This window comes from Phocoena sinus, chromosome 3 (assembly GCF_008692025.1).
Source record: "Phocoena sinus isolate mPhoSin1 chromosome 3, mPhoSin1.pri, whole genome shotgun sequence".
Classification (NCBI taxonomy): domain Eukaryota; kingdom Metazoa; phylum Chordata; class Mammalia; order Artiodactyla; family Phocoenidae; genus Phocoena; species Phocoena sinus.
This window is the reverse complement of record NC_045765.1, coordinates 161,928,340-161,945,458: the sequence shown is the minus strand read 5'-3', so window position 1 is coordinate 161,945,458 and position 17,119 is coordinate 161,928,340. Positions and strand designations below refer to the sequence as shown.

The 17,119-nt window shown below is 46.0% G+C and overlaps 1 protein-coding gene across 6 annotated transcripts in view; it reads left to right on the top strand.

Annotated features, from left to right (window-relative positions):
• TRIO (trio Rho guanine nucleotide exchange factor) overlaps nucleotides 1-17,119 on the top strand; it is a 374,356-nt gene that overhangs the window by 181,851 nt on the left and 175,386 nt on the right. For all 6 annotated transcript variants that reach the window (XM_032626733.1, XM_032626732.1, XM_032626734.1 and 3 more), the window contains one exon: nucleotides 7,941-8,171. In XM_032626733.1, coding sequence (XP_032482624.1) covers nucleotides 7,941-8,171 — 231 coding nt within the window. The remainder of the gene's footprint in view (nucleotides 1-7,940; nucleotides 8,172-17,119) is intronic.

The window sequence follows — 17,119 nt, the reverse complement described above, 5'->3', positions numbered from 1 at the left end:
CCATGGGTTAAAATCCAGTACTCTGTTTAGATGCCTAAATTGTCCGTGTTTGGACAGTGGGACAACTTAGGCCTCATGTTTCTGTGTTTTTCTGATCTGTCCTTATGGTTATTTGAGCGTTACTACCTAGCATAACAGGGTGTTCCCAGGCTCATCTTGTTCTTTTCCTGCCTCATCCCTGAGATCAGGCATCTCGCCAAGAGGTTCTGGTTCCCTGTAGTGTTGCTTGGTATTTAGAAACAAAGTCTGGCTGCTCAGGAGTGCTCACTTGCTTGTGGGGTGTCAGTGCTTCTAGGCCGTCTGAGCAGAGTCAGGAAGCATGTGAATGTAGATACCCATCCACCCACCCACCCACCCACCCATCCATCCATCCATCCATGCATCCATCCATCCATCCATGCATCCATGCATCCATGCACATACATCTACAGCTATTGCTATGTCTGTGTCTGTCTCTGTTTTAAAACCACACATGTTCCTACTGACACTTCTGTCTCTAATCCAGTACCAGCCTTTCCCTTTCTGTTTATAAATCCCCTTTCAGATGGCGAGAAACCTGATTCCTTTTATCCTCGGTATATTAAGTTATTTGTTCGGTAAGTGCATTTGCTCTGTCTTCCCAGTCTCCCCCGTTCCCCTGGCCTCTGATCACCCCCAGTGCCCGTGCCCTTAGGAAGCCCAGCACGGGGTCACCGTGGGACCTCCACCCCTCACTGCTGCAGACCCTGGGCACTGGTTCCTCCATGCTAGGAGGGGAGGGGGAAGGGGGATGGGAAAGCAAGGATCCCTCCTGTCTTTTCAGTGATTTTTTCTTTTCCTAACTCAGTGGTTTTCTAACCCGAGCCTGCTGGTTATAAGTGCGGCTTCTCGTACTCCACCCCCAGAGATAGTGAATTGCCATCTTTAGTGGGTTTCCCAAGTGGTCCAGGGACTCTGATGCAGATGCTTTACAGCCCACACACTGAGAGATAGTCCCTGCCTGGCTCTCAAGAGCTGCCGACCCACCCAGGAGGCACTCATCCCACAGAAATTTATTGCGCCCCTGCCATGGGCACAGGTCACTTAGGAGGAGGAATATTGGTAAGCAGGGCTTGTGCTTCCTTTTGCTTTCACCTACTTTTCCTTTCCTTTCCTTCCCTCTTCCCTCTCTCTCTCCCTCCTTCCCTCCTCCTTCCTTTCTTCCGCAATTTTTTTCTTTAAATAGTTACCTACAGCTTCTAGTCTCCAGTGACAAAAGTTTGCAGTGGAAACTTTCCCAGCACTTGTTTTCCCCCCAGGACACAAACACCTGCTTTTCTGTGCTTTAATTGGACCTGTCCCACGTTCCTGTTTGTGTTGTAACAACAGGAGCATGCCCGTGCCTCGTCAACGTGTGCTTGCTTCAGTTTTCCAGGTTTGGGGCTAATGCTGTCTGATGTAGTTGATCGCAGGAGAGTGAAGCAATACGAACATCTGGGATCAGCTGTAGGTGTAGAAACAGCACAGAGAGTAGTCATTTGCAACATCTTATCTTAAGCAGACTTACCAACTACTTTCTCAGCAAGCTAAATTCATAGAAGTGGTTTTTATCTCAGTACAGTGTGCCCGTGCCATCTGTAACCCTAGCCCCCGCCATCTGAGTTGTGACGTGAGACTGTGTACCGAGCATCCAGCCACTTGCCCGTGGTCTTCGCCACAGCAGTCACAGGCGGGGATTCTTGGAGCAGAGGAGGTGAAACGCCACGTCCACCGTGGCCCGCCCTGATCCAGTGTGACTTCAGGGTTTAGTTTCTGCATCAGTTTCTCAATTTACCAAATATTAAAATGTCAGTTTAACGATTTAACACATTTCTCAATTTAACTTACTTCAACAGCACCTTGTAGAAGTGACTGACAGGCTGCCTGAAGAGCTGGTAGAGCTCCTTTTTTAAGGAGCTGTACAAGTGGGTGAGGGCGCGGTGCGGGTTATTAGCCTAAAAGAAAAGCAAACAGAAAAATGAGTCACCTCGGTAGTAAACATCCTAAAATCCTGTCGGTGATGTGTGACAGCTTGCCTGCCTGGGTAGAGAGCAACTTCTATAGAGCGGTTACTTCAAAGCCTCATTGAGTATTGTAGCATCGCTGTAGATGTGCAGGTGCCGTAGTCAATGTTGGGCACAGCATCAGAGCCAACAGACCATCCGGGGGTCTGAGCTCTCTGCACCCCCAAACTTCAGGCCTCGCAAGGGCTTGATACATAGAAGCGACAGAGGTCCGCCCCACGTGGAATCTGTAGAATATGCATGTTCTCTGCATACAGCTGACTTAACTGGCTCGGCTGTGCCAGCCAGTTCCTTGTCTGGGTCCTGTTTTGGTTTTCCCTTTCGGAGGATCCCAGGTAGAGGTGTCAGCGAGCCAGGCATGGTTAGGTTGATCTGGTTCTGAGTAAGAAATCTAATAGCTGAGAGAAATGGAAATAGGCTTTCAGAATTCCATCCTAAGAGCTTTGCCTGAAGAAAACCATCTCAGCGGGGAGTCCCAGCCTCTAAAGGTAAGGATATTGGGTGGCCTCCCTGGGGTGTGGGGAGCCAGCATGCAGCCTTTCAGAAGGTCATTGGCCAGTGTTAGTGGCAGCAGCTTCTTTGCGGAGCCATCTTAAGACCGGTTTACGCTCCAGACTCAAAGACAAAGTGTTCATCTCTTTGGCTGAGGAGTGTCAAGCACAACTGCACAGTAAGCTGGATGCTCACATGCTACCATTCGTCACTCCTTCCTGCTTTCCTAGAACCTGGGCTTGAGAATAACTTCGTGAGAGTTGGAGGGGGTAATGGGGCTGTGAAACATTCTCAGGCTCAGCATGGAGGGCTGTGCCCTGCAGGCTGTGATGAGCCACACCCAGCGAAGGAAGCAAAGCGGGGGGATGCTGGTTTGAGTCAGTGCATAAAAGATTTGAAGAAGGACCACAATATCTTTACGACACGCTGGGTGTAGTCATTTCTAGCCGTGCCCTTATGCGGTTCATGTATTTTGCCTACATTGGTCATATCTTGGGAATACTGTTGGAGCACTGTTTCATCTGATATAGCACCACATTTGGATATAACTGACCTTTCACAGGTCATACTTGGTCCTTGGGTGGTGGTTTTTGCCACCTTGAGCAATAATCTCCAGGTACTGGTTTCTTCCTGTAGATCAGAGAAGCATTCTGTGTGTGAGTGAAGAGTACTCCTGCTGGAGGCTCTGAGCTCTAATTTGATCTAGTGGGAAATGTAGAGACCCAAGTACCGGAAATAAGAACGGGCAAGCCTCTGTGAGGTTTGGCGGAACGTTTTGTAGGGTGGTACACAGGAATCCAAGTTACAGACCTTATGTGAAGTTTTGATTAAAAGTAAATAATCAAGAACCAGACCACTGTTCTTGACTTTAAACAGTTAGGTTTCCTCTTAAATATTAGGAACGAACGTAGCTATGATATGGTAAAATTTTAAACTTCAACCCCTTCTTTTCCTTTTTTGCATTTTTCTTAACTCATCTAGGTATTAGAGTGTATTAGTTCACATATTTATAAAATGTTACTCTTTGTAAAATGTTACTTCCACTGCCTTTCAAGTCCCTGAGCGCTGTATTGCCAGAGGAACAAAGAGCAGAATGTGAAAAAATGGCCCAATTTGATGTTTTCAAAAATTACAGCAGATAAGTCCTGCTTTTTGATAGTAAAGGTTGATCTCCTTTTTTTACAGCTGTGGTCTCTTTGTGGGACAGGGTTTGACTGCCTGAAAGCTAAAAACACGTTTTTAGACAAAACATATAACTTAAGTAAATTAATTCACCTGGTTCTATAGTTAAGAAATTCAGAACTGTATCACATACCATAAACTTATATATATTCATTGTTTTAGTACTTAAATTATATATGAATAATTTGCTATTTTCAGTTTTTTATTTCATTAGTTTTCTGCTGGTTATTCTGTACCATTTAAAAGTCCTTATTTTGATACAATAGAACAGTCCTCTTTATAAAATTCTAGCATGTTTTCCCCTATATAGTACTACTGTACTTATAAAGACAAAGGTATTTTGCTAAAACTTACTAAAGTTTATACATGGTATTCTTCATGTGCTTAAATAATACCGTTTAAATTGACGACCTTGTGAATGCTGCACTGAAATAGAGTAGAACTACTTCTGAAAGCTTTATTGGAGAATTGCTGTGTATGAACACACATTTGGAGTTCCATGGGGTCTAGTTTTGGTGCAACAGGTGTCCTCTTGACTGGGATATTTTTCTAGCCACTTCTGCTGGCACACTCTCTACCCACAAGCGACAGTGCCAGCAGGGGCACCAACAGAGACAGCTTAATCCCTGCTTAGGGGTACCCAGAAGGCAGAGCTTTGCTTCATGGGTTCCTTTATATTAAGGTGATTGTGTGTTCACGTACTCAGTCATTGCCTCCCGCCCCTTCACCATGAGTAGGCATGTTGTTGTAAACCCAGTAATAATGTCTGCTCTCGAGCTCTGTCAGACAGTTGCAAAGACACCCAAGAAAGATTAGTTGGAATATTCTCTCTCGGATTATTTATTTATTCTCAGTAGTAGAATATTAATAGTGTCACATGGATGCCTTTGGAAACTTGGTAAGGGCCGGGAACCCATTTGTCATTTTGTATTGTGGTTTAAGATCCAAAACAATGGCTTAAGATAGAGGTTTACTTTTTACCAGTGGGAAAGTCCCAGGGCTTGCATCCCAGGGCTGGTATGGTAGCTCTGTTAGTAAGAGGATCTCTGAATCCTTTTGTCTTTTTGCTTTGCCTCCTTTAGCAGGTGGGCTACCATCCTTAAGGTTGCCTCAACGTCATCAGTAGCTGCTGAAGCTCCAGCCATCTTCACCAAGTTATTGGCAGCAGGGAGGAGAAAGAGGCAAGGGGGTAACGGGCATACTCAGCCTCCTAGGCAGCTTTCCTGGAAGCCCCATTCAGCATTTTTTACCTCTGTTACGTTAGCCACTCCTACTTGGAAGCGAGTCTAGGAAATACAGGTTTATAGCTGGAGTATTGCTCTTCCTGACTGTGGGGTTTGGCTATCAAGGAGGGGCAAGTGGACTTTGGGGAAGCAGCTCTCAGTTTCTGCCACACCTTCTGATGTATATATCCTTCTGGCACATGTTCACCAAGTCGTATGCTCTGGTGTATGTTTCCTGACTTACGCATATTGTAAGGAGTAAAACTCAGAGGAAATATTTATAAGGAATTCTTTCTAGGCTCTGTACAAATGCGAAATGTGTAACTTGGAGTATTGGTCCTCAGTCCTAAGAAATGCTGCACCCCCATTGTTTAACTGAAATTTTAGGGTACCTGCTCAAATAAAATGTATGGGTAATTATTTTCAGAAAATATTTGTATATATAAATTACTTATATGCTACAATATGAATGAGAGACAAAAGGTGATTTATGATAAAATGTGTTTCAGTCTATAAATGCCTAAGTACATGCAAAATGGAGGAGAAAACAATTAGATATTCAGGTGCTTGCAATATATATAAAACCATTGTGAATATGGCAACTACAAATGCAGACTGGACATGTGTTATATTAATACTTGTGACTCAAATACTGAGAATGGTATTAATTGTGCTGGTATTTTAAAACGGTAAGCAACTCTTGTAAAGTTTCAAAGAAGACCAAGCACTGCCTTCCTTTGATTAACATGGTTAACTGCATTCCTGGAAAAATCAGTGTATATTGGAGTAGGTGAAAAAAAGAAAAAGGAAAAAAAAAAAACCCTCCATGTTTATATGTCAAATAGAGCCTAACTCACATTATTACAAAAAACAGGATGATTTTGAATCTGTGAATCTGTCACAATAAGTCCCTTCCCCCAAGTCAGTCACTGTGCCTCCCCTCCCCCAAATCATTGTATCAAAAGTGCCCAGGCACGTTTCAGTGACTCTTGGGGGCAACTCCCTGCTTTGGAAGACTTGCATTTCCTCTGTTTTTGTTTGTACAGGTGCCTGACACAACTGCTGCGGTTCAGTTGGTTCCTTTTTTTCCCCTGTTCTCTTTGGTTATGTCAGCTTGGTTGGTTTCTGCTTCAGTTTTTCTAACTTGATGTATTAGATCAATTTTAATCTACAAAGGCTGGTAGCCAGCCTTCCTAAGGAAGTCAGCACTTCGAACAAAGGTCTCCGAATCAGGCATTAGGAAACAAACATGTTGCATTCTAGCAAGATTTAAAGTTGTAAGAGGATTAAAGGAAGAGATTAGAAAAATCCACAGGCCTCTCATTTGCCACCCGTTTTTGGTTGCTAAAGGCTTCCTTTGGCCCGTCCCATTCACCCAGCACCCCCCTCTCCTCTGTCCTAAGGGTTTGCCCCTGAACCCTGTCTGCGTCTGTTAACAAGCCTCCCTTTCGGGACTTCCCTGGGGGCACAGTGGTAAAGAATCCGCCTGCCAATGCAGGGGACACGGGTTCGAGCCCTGGTCTGGGAAGATCCCACATGCTGCGGAGCAGCTAAGCCCGTGTGCCACGACTACTGAGCCTGAGCTCTAGAGCCCTCAAGCCACAACTACTGAGCCCGCGTGCCACAACTACTGAAGCCCATGTGCCTAGAGCCCGTGCTCTATGGCAGTAGAAGCCACCGCAGTGAGAAGCCTGCGCACCGCAACGAAGAGTAGCCCCAGCTCACCGCAACTAGAGAAAGCCCGCGCGCAGCAACGAAGACCCAACACAGCCCAAAATAAATAAACTAATAAATTTATTTTAAAAAAAAACAAGGCTCCGTTTCGCTCCTCCTTTCCGTAGAAACCCGAGGAGGCTTTCAGGTTTGGAAGGATCCGAGCAGGATCCTGGTCATGAGGACTGGCTTAGGGAACACCCTGAACCACACGCACAGCCCAGCTCCATTATGTGCATCACATCCTCCTTTTTGTCCAATCGGATCCTATAGTTTCTCCCACATCTGGCATAATCACTCATACGTTTAAATGTAAAAAATACATAATGCTTTTCTTTCCATATTCTACCCTCACCTTTTCTCACTTTTTCTGGTTAGTCTGATTGCTTTCATTTAATTGTACTTTGATAGTTAACTGCTGTAACACAGCACTGAAATCTCCTTTAAGAAATGATGGCGGGCTTCCCTGGTGGCGCAGTGGTTGAGAGTCCGCCTGCCGATGCAGGGGACGCGGGTTCGTGCCCCGGTCTGGGAGGATCCCACATGCCGCGGAGCGGCTGGGCCCGTGAGCCATGGCCGCTGAGCCTGCGCGTCCGGAGCCTGTCCTCCGCAACGGGAGAGGCCACAACAGTGAGAGGCCCGCGTAACGCATAAAAAAAAAAAAAAAAAAAAAAAAAAAAAGAAATGATGGCATTTTAATTAAAATTGCTGCTTCTAAGTTCATGAACAAATAAAATGGCACTTTTTAATTTTCTTTTTTATTGTGTGAGGTAAAATTGCTATCCAGCTGTGTCAGAAAGTGAAGGTACATATTCTTTGCCTGGTGCTAGTGAGCTTTTCAAGTGAGCTTTCAGATCCAGCATTAAACTTTTGCTCCATTGTGATTGTCGTATTCTCGCTAACATAACTCAAGAAGAGTATTACTTTTAAATTTTAATTTGCAGATATCGCAGCAATGAAATTTTATGTCAGCGCGTATGTCATTTAAGGCAAAATACCATGTTTATTTGTTAAGACTAGCATCTGCTACAGTGTTTCGTGATGATGAATGTTCTTTTAAGTCCGTGTTTTACCATATTTGGTTTTGTGATGTAATTGAATAACTGATGGATTTGTTTCCAGTTTTATTTTGTTCTTTATATAATATGCCTTTGAATGAAACTGCGGTTTATGCCTGTGTGTGTGTGAGCACGTGTCTGTGCAAGTGTGCGCACACGTACTGGAGGACAGGGTCTGCAGCATGGCCTGGGCAAAGCCTCGGGTCTGGAAGAGCTGCTGGTTTATAATCGCTCGTCTGTCCTGCCGGCAGGTGAGCCAGGACGGGAAGTCACTCCTTGACAAGCTCCAGCGGCCCCTGACTCCCGGCAGCTCCGATTCCCTCACGGCCTCCGCCAACTACTCCAAGGCCGTGCACCACGTTCTCGACGTCATCCATGAGGTGCTGCATCACCAGCGGCAGCTCGAGAACATCTGGCAGCACCGCAAGGTCCGGCTCCACCAGAGGCTGCAGCTGTGCGTTTTCCAGCAGGACGTTCAGCAGGTGGGTCTCGTGGACCCCTGTCCTCGCGGGGGCGACTTGTGCCGAGCGAGAGTGTAGGTGGGCGCGTCGTCATGGGGGGCCTGTCTGTGCTGATGAAAGTAAGCTAGGCCAGACGGGAGAGAGAGACACACACAGACACGCACGCACACACCACACACGCGCGTGCACATCTCCTTTCTCACCCTGAGTGAAAGCGGCGCTTCGAGAACGTGTGTTCAGGCTGCTGTCTGCCACGAGCTCATAGGCCTGGAACACAGGAGACGATGCCGCGCCTAACCCGGGGCCCCTGTGTTTTGTTCTTGAAGCAGGTCATCCTTAGTTATGTTTCTGTGTGAGAGTAATGCCTGTGGTGCTTATACCGAGGTGCTGGTACAGTGGAAGGTTTGTCTGCCCTTCAGTTGTTTAATGATAAGCTCATCATGCTTCTCTCCCCGCTTGGTGGGTATTGCAGTCCGAGGGGCACAGGGGGGCTTAACAAATAGTCGTCTGATTAATGAAAAACGGACTTTTACAGTCATTCATTTCTAAGCAGTTGACATCTTTGTTGTTGTTACAAAAATAAGAGTAAGCGCAGTCCCGATACTGTTTTATTTCCTTGTTACGAAATACGGAAGATTGTCCTGCTACCAGGGTTTTGAGGATTAACGCTGTGGGAGCTTATGAAATATGATATAGCTTTAGTAATAACTAAGATAAAAGTTGTGTCTTTGCCCTAAAACAGAGGAGAAAGCAAGGGTGTGGATGAGGTGTCAGTCTGGATGAGGAATTCTGGGGGTGCAGGGAAGCCTGTGGCATCCAGGGGAGTTGGCGTGAAGCCACAGTGATGGGTCGGGAACAGAGCCTGTGTCCCCTCCCTGGGTGTCCCAGAGTCCGGGAGCATTGCTTAGACAGGTAGAGGCTCAGACCGCGCTCTGCCGAGTATCACCTGCCGCTGAGGGGGTTGTCTGCCGACGGACGGAGGCATGGAAGTCATGCGGTGTCCTGACGACACGTAGGTCCTCCATGTGCACTGATCATCATTCTTCTAGTAATGGGAATCTGGTGAGTTCCAGATCCTTTTAACTGCTCTATAATTTTTAATTTTCGCGTAGTATGCTTTGATTTTACTGATGGTTTTTGAGTTCTCTGAAGGTTGCACGTACAAAGCGCCATAGGAATAATCATTTTGATACTGTGCATGCGTCTTTTTGGTGGTGTTTTTGTTGAAGAAGGTAATTGCCAGGGAAAGAAGATGGAGGAGTCAAGGTGTAGAAGTTACTGTGAGAACTGAAATTGTGAGGTTGAAAGCACCAATATCAGTTTTTCTTAATTGTCCAAAAACTGTCAAAGTGTGGAATGTTAATAGCTTAAATGTAATTATTAAAGGATTTCCCCCCCCTACCTACGTATCCCTTGGACCAACTGTTCATTACCTGTCCATGGGCCACAGCACACTTTCTGGACTTGTGTCTGGAGCAGCAGCTGGGCACCCCCTTTTCTCCCCCCAGCTCTCATGGCTCCTTGGGGCGCCCAGTCATATAAGAATAAGCCACTGGGCTGCTCACGGCAGAAGAGGAAGCCTTTGGGAACAGGCTGGTGAGAAAAATCATCTAGCTTGGTGCCGGTACTTACTGTGCTTGAATTCGAAAAGAGCAAACATTCATTTTTGCAGGTAGAAAGGTAATTTTGATAATTACGAGGCCAGTTCTTTAAGCTGTTAATTTTTTTTTCTCAAGAGCCAGAGCAGGGTTGGATGTCTGCAGGAGAGAGTGTTTTGCAGTCCATGGCACTATTAGCATTCTGAAGAAATGATAATTGCTGTTTAAGGGAAACATTTTGTCCACTAAATGGTCCGGAATAGTTTGGACTCATTATGCAAACGGGAAATTGCTCTGTCAGCTTGTGAAGCCAGGAGCGAAAGTTGATAAGATTAAGCAAAGCAAACACTTTGCTTAGGAGGAGTCCTTAGGATGTCAGAACTGAAAATGTGTTTCTGAAACTCAAGAAATTAATCACACACAGGGAAAAATTTTGCCATCTTGAGCATAAAGGAGGAAAGGTAAGCTGAGGATAAGTGAGGAAAAGAAAATAGTGCTTTAGAAAGATGTTGTCAGCAGAAGATAAATTTGTAGACAAAAACAATTGAACTCCACAGAAACATAATAAGCCAATTAGAGATACCACAAGTGGTTTTTGTTCGGTTGCTTTGGGTCGTGAAAAGGCATCTATCTGTAAATACTGAGGAAAAAGAAAAGCAGCTTACCACAAAAGAGGTAAGGATGATGACATTCTTGTGAAGACAGCCCTCCAAGAAGTGTATATGCTTGTCTGTGGAAAATTACTTGAAAGAAAAGACGTGAGACCATTAATGGCGTGTGCTCTTGAGGAAGGGATGGCATGGGGGATTTCATTTTTAAAACGAGTAATTTTGGTTTAGTGCTTAGTGGTTTTTTTCCATAACAAGCAAAGGCAATTTCGTAGTTTCTGGATGGACAGTGTTTTGGACAGGAGTCAGGCGCTGTGGGGTAGGGGGTGTGAAGCTACCGTCCCAGGGCACTGAGCATGGGTCCAAATCAAAGGTTGGGGGGCGCGGGTGGTAGGAACACTTGCTGAAGACTTGCCCAAGCACATGTCCTGCCTACTGGACAGCCTTAACCTTGGTCATCATTAGCTTAAAAATAAAATTAATACCATTTGTCATATTTCTTGGTGGTCAAATAATATACCTATTCCCATTGCCTTTTGTTTACTGTTAGAGCAACCCCCAGTGGACGTTTGGTTGAATTAGTGAATGAAGACTTGTCCTACTGCCAAGTGGTGTTTTCCAGTTTAGGGTATGCTTTAGTTTTCTCTAACAGCATAATTGATCACTGCTGCACTTGTTCAAATGAGATGACAGTTTTGGAAGCAGTCCACAGCAGGATGCCATCAAACCCGTTCTCCTACTCACTGGTGCAGTCTGCCTGCCTCCTGGGCTGGTGGGATTTAGCTGCTCCAACATGTTGTGTGAGGTGAATGGGCCCTGGAAATCTGCTTTCCTGAAGCAGGCTGACTCCTCCCAAAGAAGCCCCTCAGACAAGGAGCCCTTCTCCTAAAAAAGTCTCTGGCTCCCCCATAGCCCTTCACCCTCGCAGACTTATCTCTTGGAAAAACTCCTTCCAGATTGGTGTTGGGCCATTAGCTAATATAATGAAAAAATGGTCAAGAAAATCTAGTCCACTCTAGGTTCTTCTTGTCCACACTTCATCCTTTTTTTCAAAATATCTAAAATTGGATGTGTGGTATTCTGAGAGGTACAGAGGTAAATATGTTGACTAGCTCAACCTTCCTTTTCTTTTTTTTTTTTTTTTTTTTTTTTTTTTGCGGTACGCGGCCCTCTCACTGTTGTGGCCTCTCCCGTTGTGGAGCACAGGCTCCGGATGCACAGGCTCAGCGGCCATGGCTCACGGGCCCAGCCGCTCCGCGGCATGTGGGATCTTCCCGGACCGGGGCACGAACCTGTGTCCCCTGCATCGGCAGGCGGACTCTCAACCACTGCGCCACGTGGGAAGCCCCCAACCTTCCTTTTCTCAAGGAATTACAGCCTAGTGAGAGTGGATGGTTTAATAGTCTCATAAATTAGCCCGTAACATGCTCAGAGTTGGCGTGTGTGTCTTTGGTTGTCGTGAGGTGTGATTTTGCCCAGGCGTGAGTTTGAGTCATGCCTCTTGAGGTGCTGCCCACGAGGGAGTGAATAAAACTGGCCGCCCTCATCGGTGTTGTCTGCCTGCCTTGCACATGCCATCTAAGGGGACACGTCTGTGCTGTAATGACTTGTGCAGATTTGGGGGTTCCAGGGAGCCTTGTCTGTATCCCCAAACATCAAGGCTGCAGCTTATGAGGAAGATGAAGACTCCTGTAACAGAGGTGCAAGTCACACTTGCCAGGGTGCCAGGGAAGCCTTCCTGAGAGATGCAGGTTTCCGCTGGTCTTTGACGGGTGACTGGAAAGTCAGGATGTTGAGGATGGTGCACCAGGGCTTGCGGGGATGGTGGAGACACAAAGGGCGGGGCCTGTCCGGAGCAGCAGGGGCCCGGAGTGGACAGCTGGGAGCATGGAGCCTGAACTGGTGCAGGTCTGGAAGAACGACCTCCGCGATGAAGGCTTGGGAGTTGTTTCTGTGAGCTTTGGGACACATTGAGGGGACATGGCGAGCCTGAGCGCCGTGCATGTTTCCTTCCTCTCTCAGTGCTCTCGGCCAGCTTGTGGCGGAGGGGTTAGTGTTTTCCCTGTTTCACCACATGGAGTTCAAACCCGTAGGCCGTGTGTTTTGACTTGATGCTGCGGCAGTGGATGACAGGGTGACAAGTGTGGCGTGAGAGCGAGATTCCAGGCGAGGAGACAGGCTCGGGCCCCACCATGGACCAATGTGCAAGTCAGGGGGGAGTCCTGGAGTGCAGAACTTAAGGTCCATGGGGCAGTGGTCTGTGTTTTATTCTCTGGTGTTTCCCAAGCGTCTGGGATAGTAGATGCTCAGTAGTTGCTGAATGAATGAATGAATAAATGAGTAGATGAAGAAATTTAAGGAATTCCCCCAATTTTGCTAATTAAAGATTATTTGGAGTTAGTCTCTTTGTTTATTCTAGAATGGGGGAGGGTTGGCCCTACATTGGAATCAAGTCATCTAACTGGGAGATCTTTGTGAAGGGACCGGGAGCTTTGATTAAGGTTGGGGACTTAGGGGTGGCTGAGGAAGGAAGGGGTGATTTCATGGCCTGGGAATTTTGCCAATGTGTGAGATCTTTAAAATATTAAAGATTTTGGCCACTTGAACATAAAGAAATGGGTTTCAGGTCCACGGAGAAGCTATTTCACAGTTCTGCCTTGGGTCCTAGGCTGCTAGCCATTTGCCAGTAAAAGTCATCCCTAGGTGATGCCTGACCCAGAGTTTCCACCTACACTGGACCTAGCTCTTAAGGGAAGGTTCTGGAACCTCATTTGTCCTTTGCTCATTAATTTAAGTCAGAAGGATGGGGTTTTCTCATCAGGGTCATTATACAGCCCTCGCTATGTGATGATTTAACACTGTCTTCTGTTTACATATAAGAATGGTTAGAAAATGGCCATCTTTTCTGAGAGTTTCTCAGTTCGAATTAGGGAGTACTGGAGGGCGAGTGTTTGATTAGGGATTGGGAACCTGCTGGGAGCAGATAGAGACTAACTGTTGATCTTTCTGGTGGATCTGGAGCCAGCTTTTATTACCTTTTTTTTTTTTTTGCGGTACGCGGGCCTCTCACTGTTGTGGCCTCTCTCGTTGCGGAGCGCAGGCTCCGGATGCACAGGCTCAGCGGCCATGGCTCACGGGCCCAGCCACTCCGCGGCATGTGGGATCTTCCTGGACCGGGGCATGATCCCATGTCCCCTGCGTCGGCAGGCAGGCTCTCAACCACTGCGCCACCAGGGAAGCCCTTTCATTACCTTTTGTCATAGAAACAGAGAAGAGACTTGACTGTCTGAGTAATCTTAGTAACCACAGCTCGCAAGGAGCCGACAGTTCGATGGTGGGGTTAAAAGGGAGGGAAAAGGGATGAATCTCTTCCCCACAGTGGATGCAATACAGGAATGCAGGGCGCGGGAGCTGGCGCTGTGAGCCAGTGGGATGGGAAGTCGAGGACACATTCACTCAGGGGTCAGGATGTCCAGGAGCAGACAGAGCCAAGAACGAATCCCAGGCAGCTGGGTCTCCCCATTGTTGAGTGTCAGCCGAATTGCCAGGGTCCCCTAAGAGGAAAGTGTCCAGGGATTAGCTGACAGGGAAGACCGCACGCATGCATGTGTGTATGTATATTTCTATAGTTCAGTGACTAGACTTAAGGTATACGTAACATCTGGACGCGTTTCTTAGATAACATCTAGGCATATTGAGATTTTTCTTGGACAACTTTGTACTGTTTTATACTTATTTCCAAATTAAGAATGAAAAAAATAATTTTTAAAAGTTTAGAAAATTGCTAAAGGTATTAGCCCATGTTGGTAGAGTGATGGTTTGGTTGGGGTGTGATGGGAACATCCAAGGTGAGACTATATGAATAGTAACCTACTTACCTCCTTTCCTCCCTCCCTCCCTCCCTCTCATCCTAAGGTTCTTTGCTTTCCTTAAGAAATTTAATGTACTTATGTAATTAAAACTATGGTAATACCAGGAGAAGTGATTTAAATTTTTTTAGAAGATGGGTGGATGGATGGATGGATGATGTAGAAGTTTAGAAGCCTGCCAGCCTCTTTCTGAGCCCTTCTTTCCTGATTTCGCCCAGGCTCCCTTCCACACAAGAAAGTGCGTGCGGAGCACACGCTCCTGGCCTTTCCTGTGCTCTCATGGGAGTTAAGCAGAAGTAGCTCCTGCAATGCAGGGCATTTGGTGTCCTGTATCATATGTTTGCTGTATGTAATTTGACTGAGGTTTTTTTAAATAGCATCTTTCTCCAAGTGAGCATTAGGCTTAGTGTACTTTGAAATGTTCTAGAAACCATTTAAAAAAAATTTCAGTGTTATGAGTAATTAGAAGATGTGGTACATAATGCAATGGAGTATTACTCAGCCATTGAAAAGAATGAAATAATGCCACTTGGAGTAACATGGATGGACCTACAGATTATCAAACTGAGTGAAGGAAGTTAGAGAAAGAATATCTATTGCTTATATGTGGAATCTGAAAAGAAACGATACAAATGAACTTACAAAACAGAAACAGACTCACAGACTTAGAGAAGGAACTTCTGGTTATGGGGGGGGTGGGGGAGGAGATAGGGACTTTGGGATTGACATGTACACAGTGCTATATTTAAAATGGATAACCAACAAGGACCTGCTGTATAGCACAGGGAACTCTGCTCAGTGTTATGTACCAACCTAAATGGGAAAAGAATGTGAAAAAGAATAGAGACATGTATATCTATAACTGAATCACTTTGCTGGACACCTGAAAGTGTCTCAACATTGTTAATCAACTATAGTCCAATATAAAATACAAAGTTAAAAAAAGAGTAGGGGCTTCCCTGGTGGCGCAGTGGTTAAGAATCCGCCTGCCAGCGCAGGGCACAGGGTTTGAGCCCTGGTCTGGGAAGATTCTCACATGCCGCGGAGCACCTAAGCCCGCGAGCCACAGCTCCTGAAGCCTGCGCGCCTAGAGCCCGTGCTCCGCAACAAGAGGAGCCACTGCTCGCCGCAACTAGAGAGAGCCCGCGCACAGCAACGAAGACCCAACACAGCCAAAAACAAAGAAGTAAAATAAATTTTTAAAAAAGAGTGATTATATTTTTAGAACAAACTTAATTCTAATTTTGAAATACAATGATTGAAGAAATGGAGAGTTCTTGGCTCCCCTGGAGAGAAGTAAAGAAATGTGTGGGTAGAGATAGTCGTTACTGTCAGGCAGCGGTGAATGCTGGACCTAGAACGTTACTCTTTCTTCACTCAGTCCTCAAGAGCCCACAAATGCATGTGGAATTTTGTGTCTGTTTCATTCCACTGTAAATGTTATGCCACGCACTTTACAGAATTTAGACCCAGAGGCCCTTGTGATCACGTCAGACCAGGCCCCTCATTTTCCAGGTTAAAAAACCCCAGACTCAAAAAAGTCGAGCATCTTGGCCGAAGCTGCAGGAAGCCTAGTGGGTTTTTAACTGCTTCACTGCTCTTGACCTGGGGAGGATGCTTCACTCTGAGCTAATCAAAGAGTCAAATTGACATCTTACTTAAGAAGGAATATTTAAGTGGAGCTTCTCAGGCTCCGGGAAGGGGCTTTCATAGAAGCTGCAGTTGCCCATCACTGCAAAGGAAAATAGCTACTGAAGGAGACTTTTTAGGTTTCTTCACATTTTACTTTCTCACTCACTGTTTGCATTCAGCTTAGGAGTGGATGAGGGGAAACGGAGGCCTCAAGGGAGAGAGGGCGCTGACTCCCACCCCCAGCGGTCCCGAGCCCAGCTATTCCCAGCTCACAGCTTTGTGTTCTTCTCTGAGCAGCTGATGGGAAAGGGAAGAGTGTGACTGGGAGGCCGGCTTCAGGAGTAAAGTACGCTGTGAGAGTTAGGGAAGAAGGTGCCAGGCAGGCTCAGATGGCAGAGGTGTGTGGGTTCCCTCACTTCTGATTCTTAACTTCCTGATTAAGTGTCATTAACAGCGTAATACTGGACGTCCGTCCTCCTTGCAGCAGTGACTGAAACACTGGCCTTTAAGAAAAGTTATGTTATTGAAGAGCAGGCCTCCTTTTTGGTGCCCCATTTGAGTTTAGCAAATTTCAAATGATGTGGCTTAGTTGTTCGGTCATCCTTTGTTATAATCACTAAAATAGCATTGATTTGATCATCAAGAAAGCTCTTATCTAGGGCTTCCCTGGTGGCTCAGTGGTTGGGAGTCCGCCTGCCGAGGCAGGGGACACAGGTTCGTGTCCCGGTCCGGGAAGATCCCACATGCCGCGGAGCCACTGGACCCGTGGGCCATGGCCGCTGAGTCTGCGCGTCCAGAGCCTGTGCTCCGCAACGGGAGAGGTCACAGCAGTGAGAGGCCCGCGTACCGCAAAAAAAAAAAGAAAGCTCTTATCTAAATGCTTCTGTCAGGAGCACTTATTTAAAAGCAGAACTAGAAGCATAGTATGTCTATTTCTAGATTGGTATCCTGGTGATTTAAATAACAGCCAGCCTGTTGAACAAGGAAGTAACTAAAGTAAGTGAAACTGGGTTAGTTTTGGTTTTACAGGGAATCTAGGGTAGGGATGGGAGGAAATTCATATTTTACCACTAGAAAATCTGATTTTATATTAAAAAGAACAAATTCAGAATATTTTAGAATTGCCATTGTTTTTTATTTGTTTCATGTAACCGTAGTTTTTAAAACTGAATATAGACTCGGCAGAGTTAATTGTTTCATTTTTGTGTGCTTAAAATGTGACTTAGAGCAGCGGTCCCCAACCTTTTTTGGTACCAGGGACC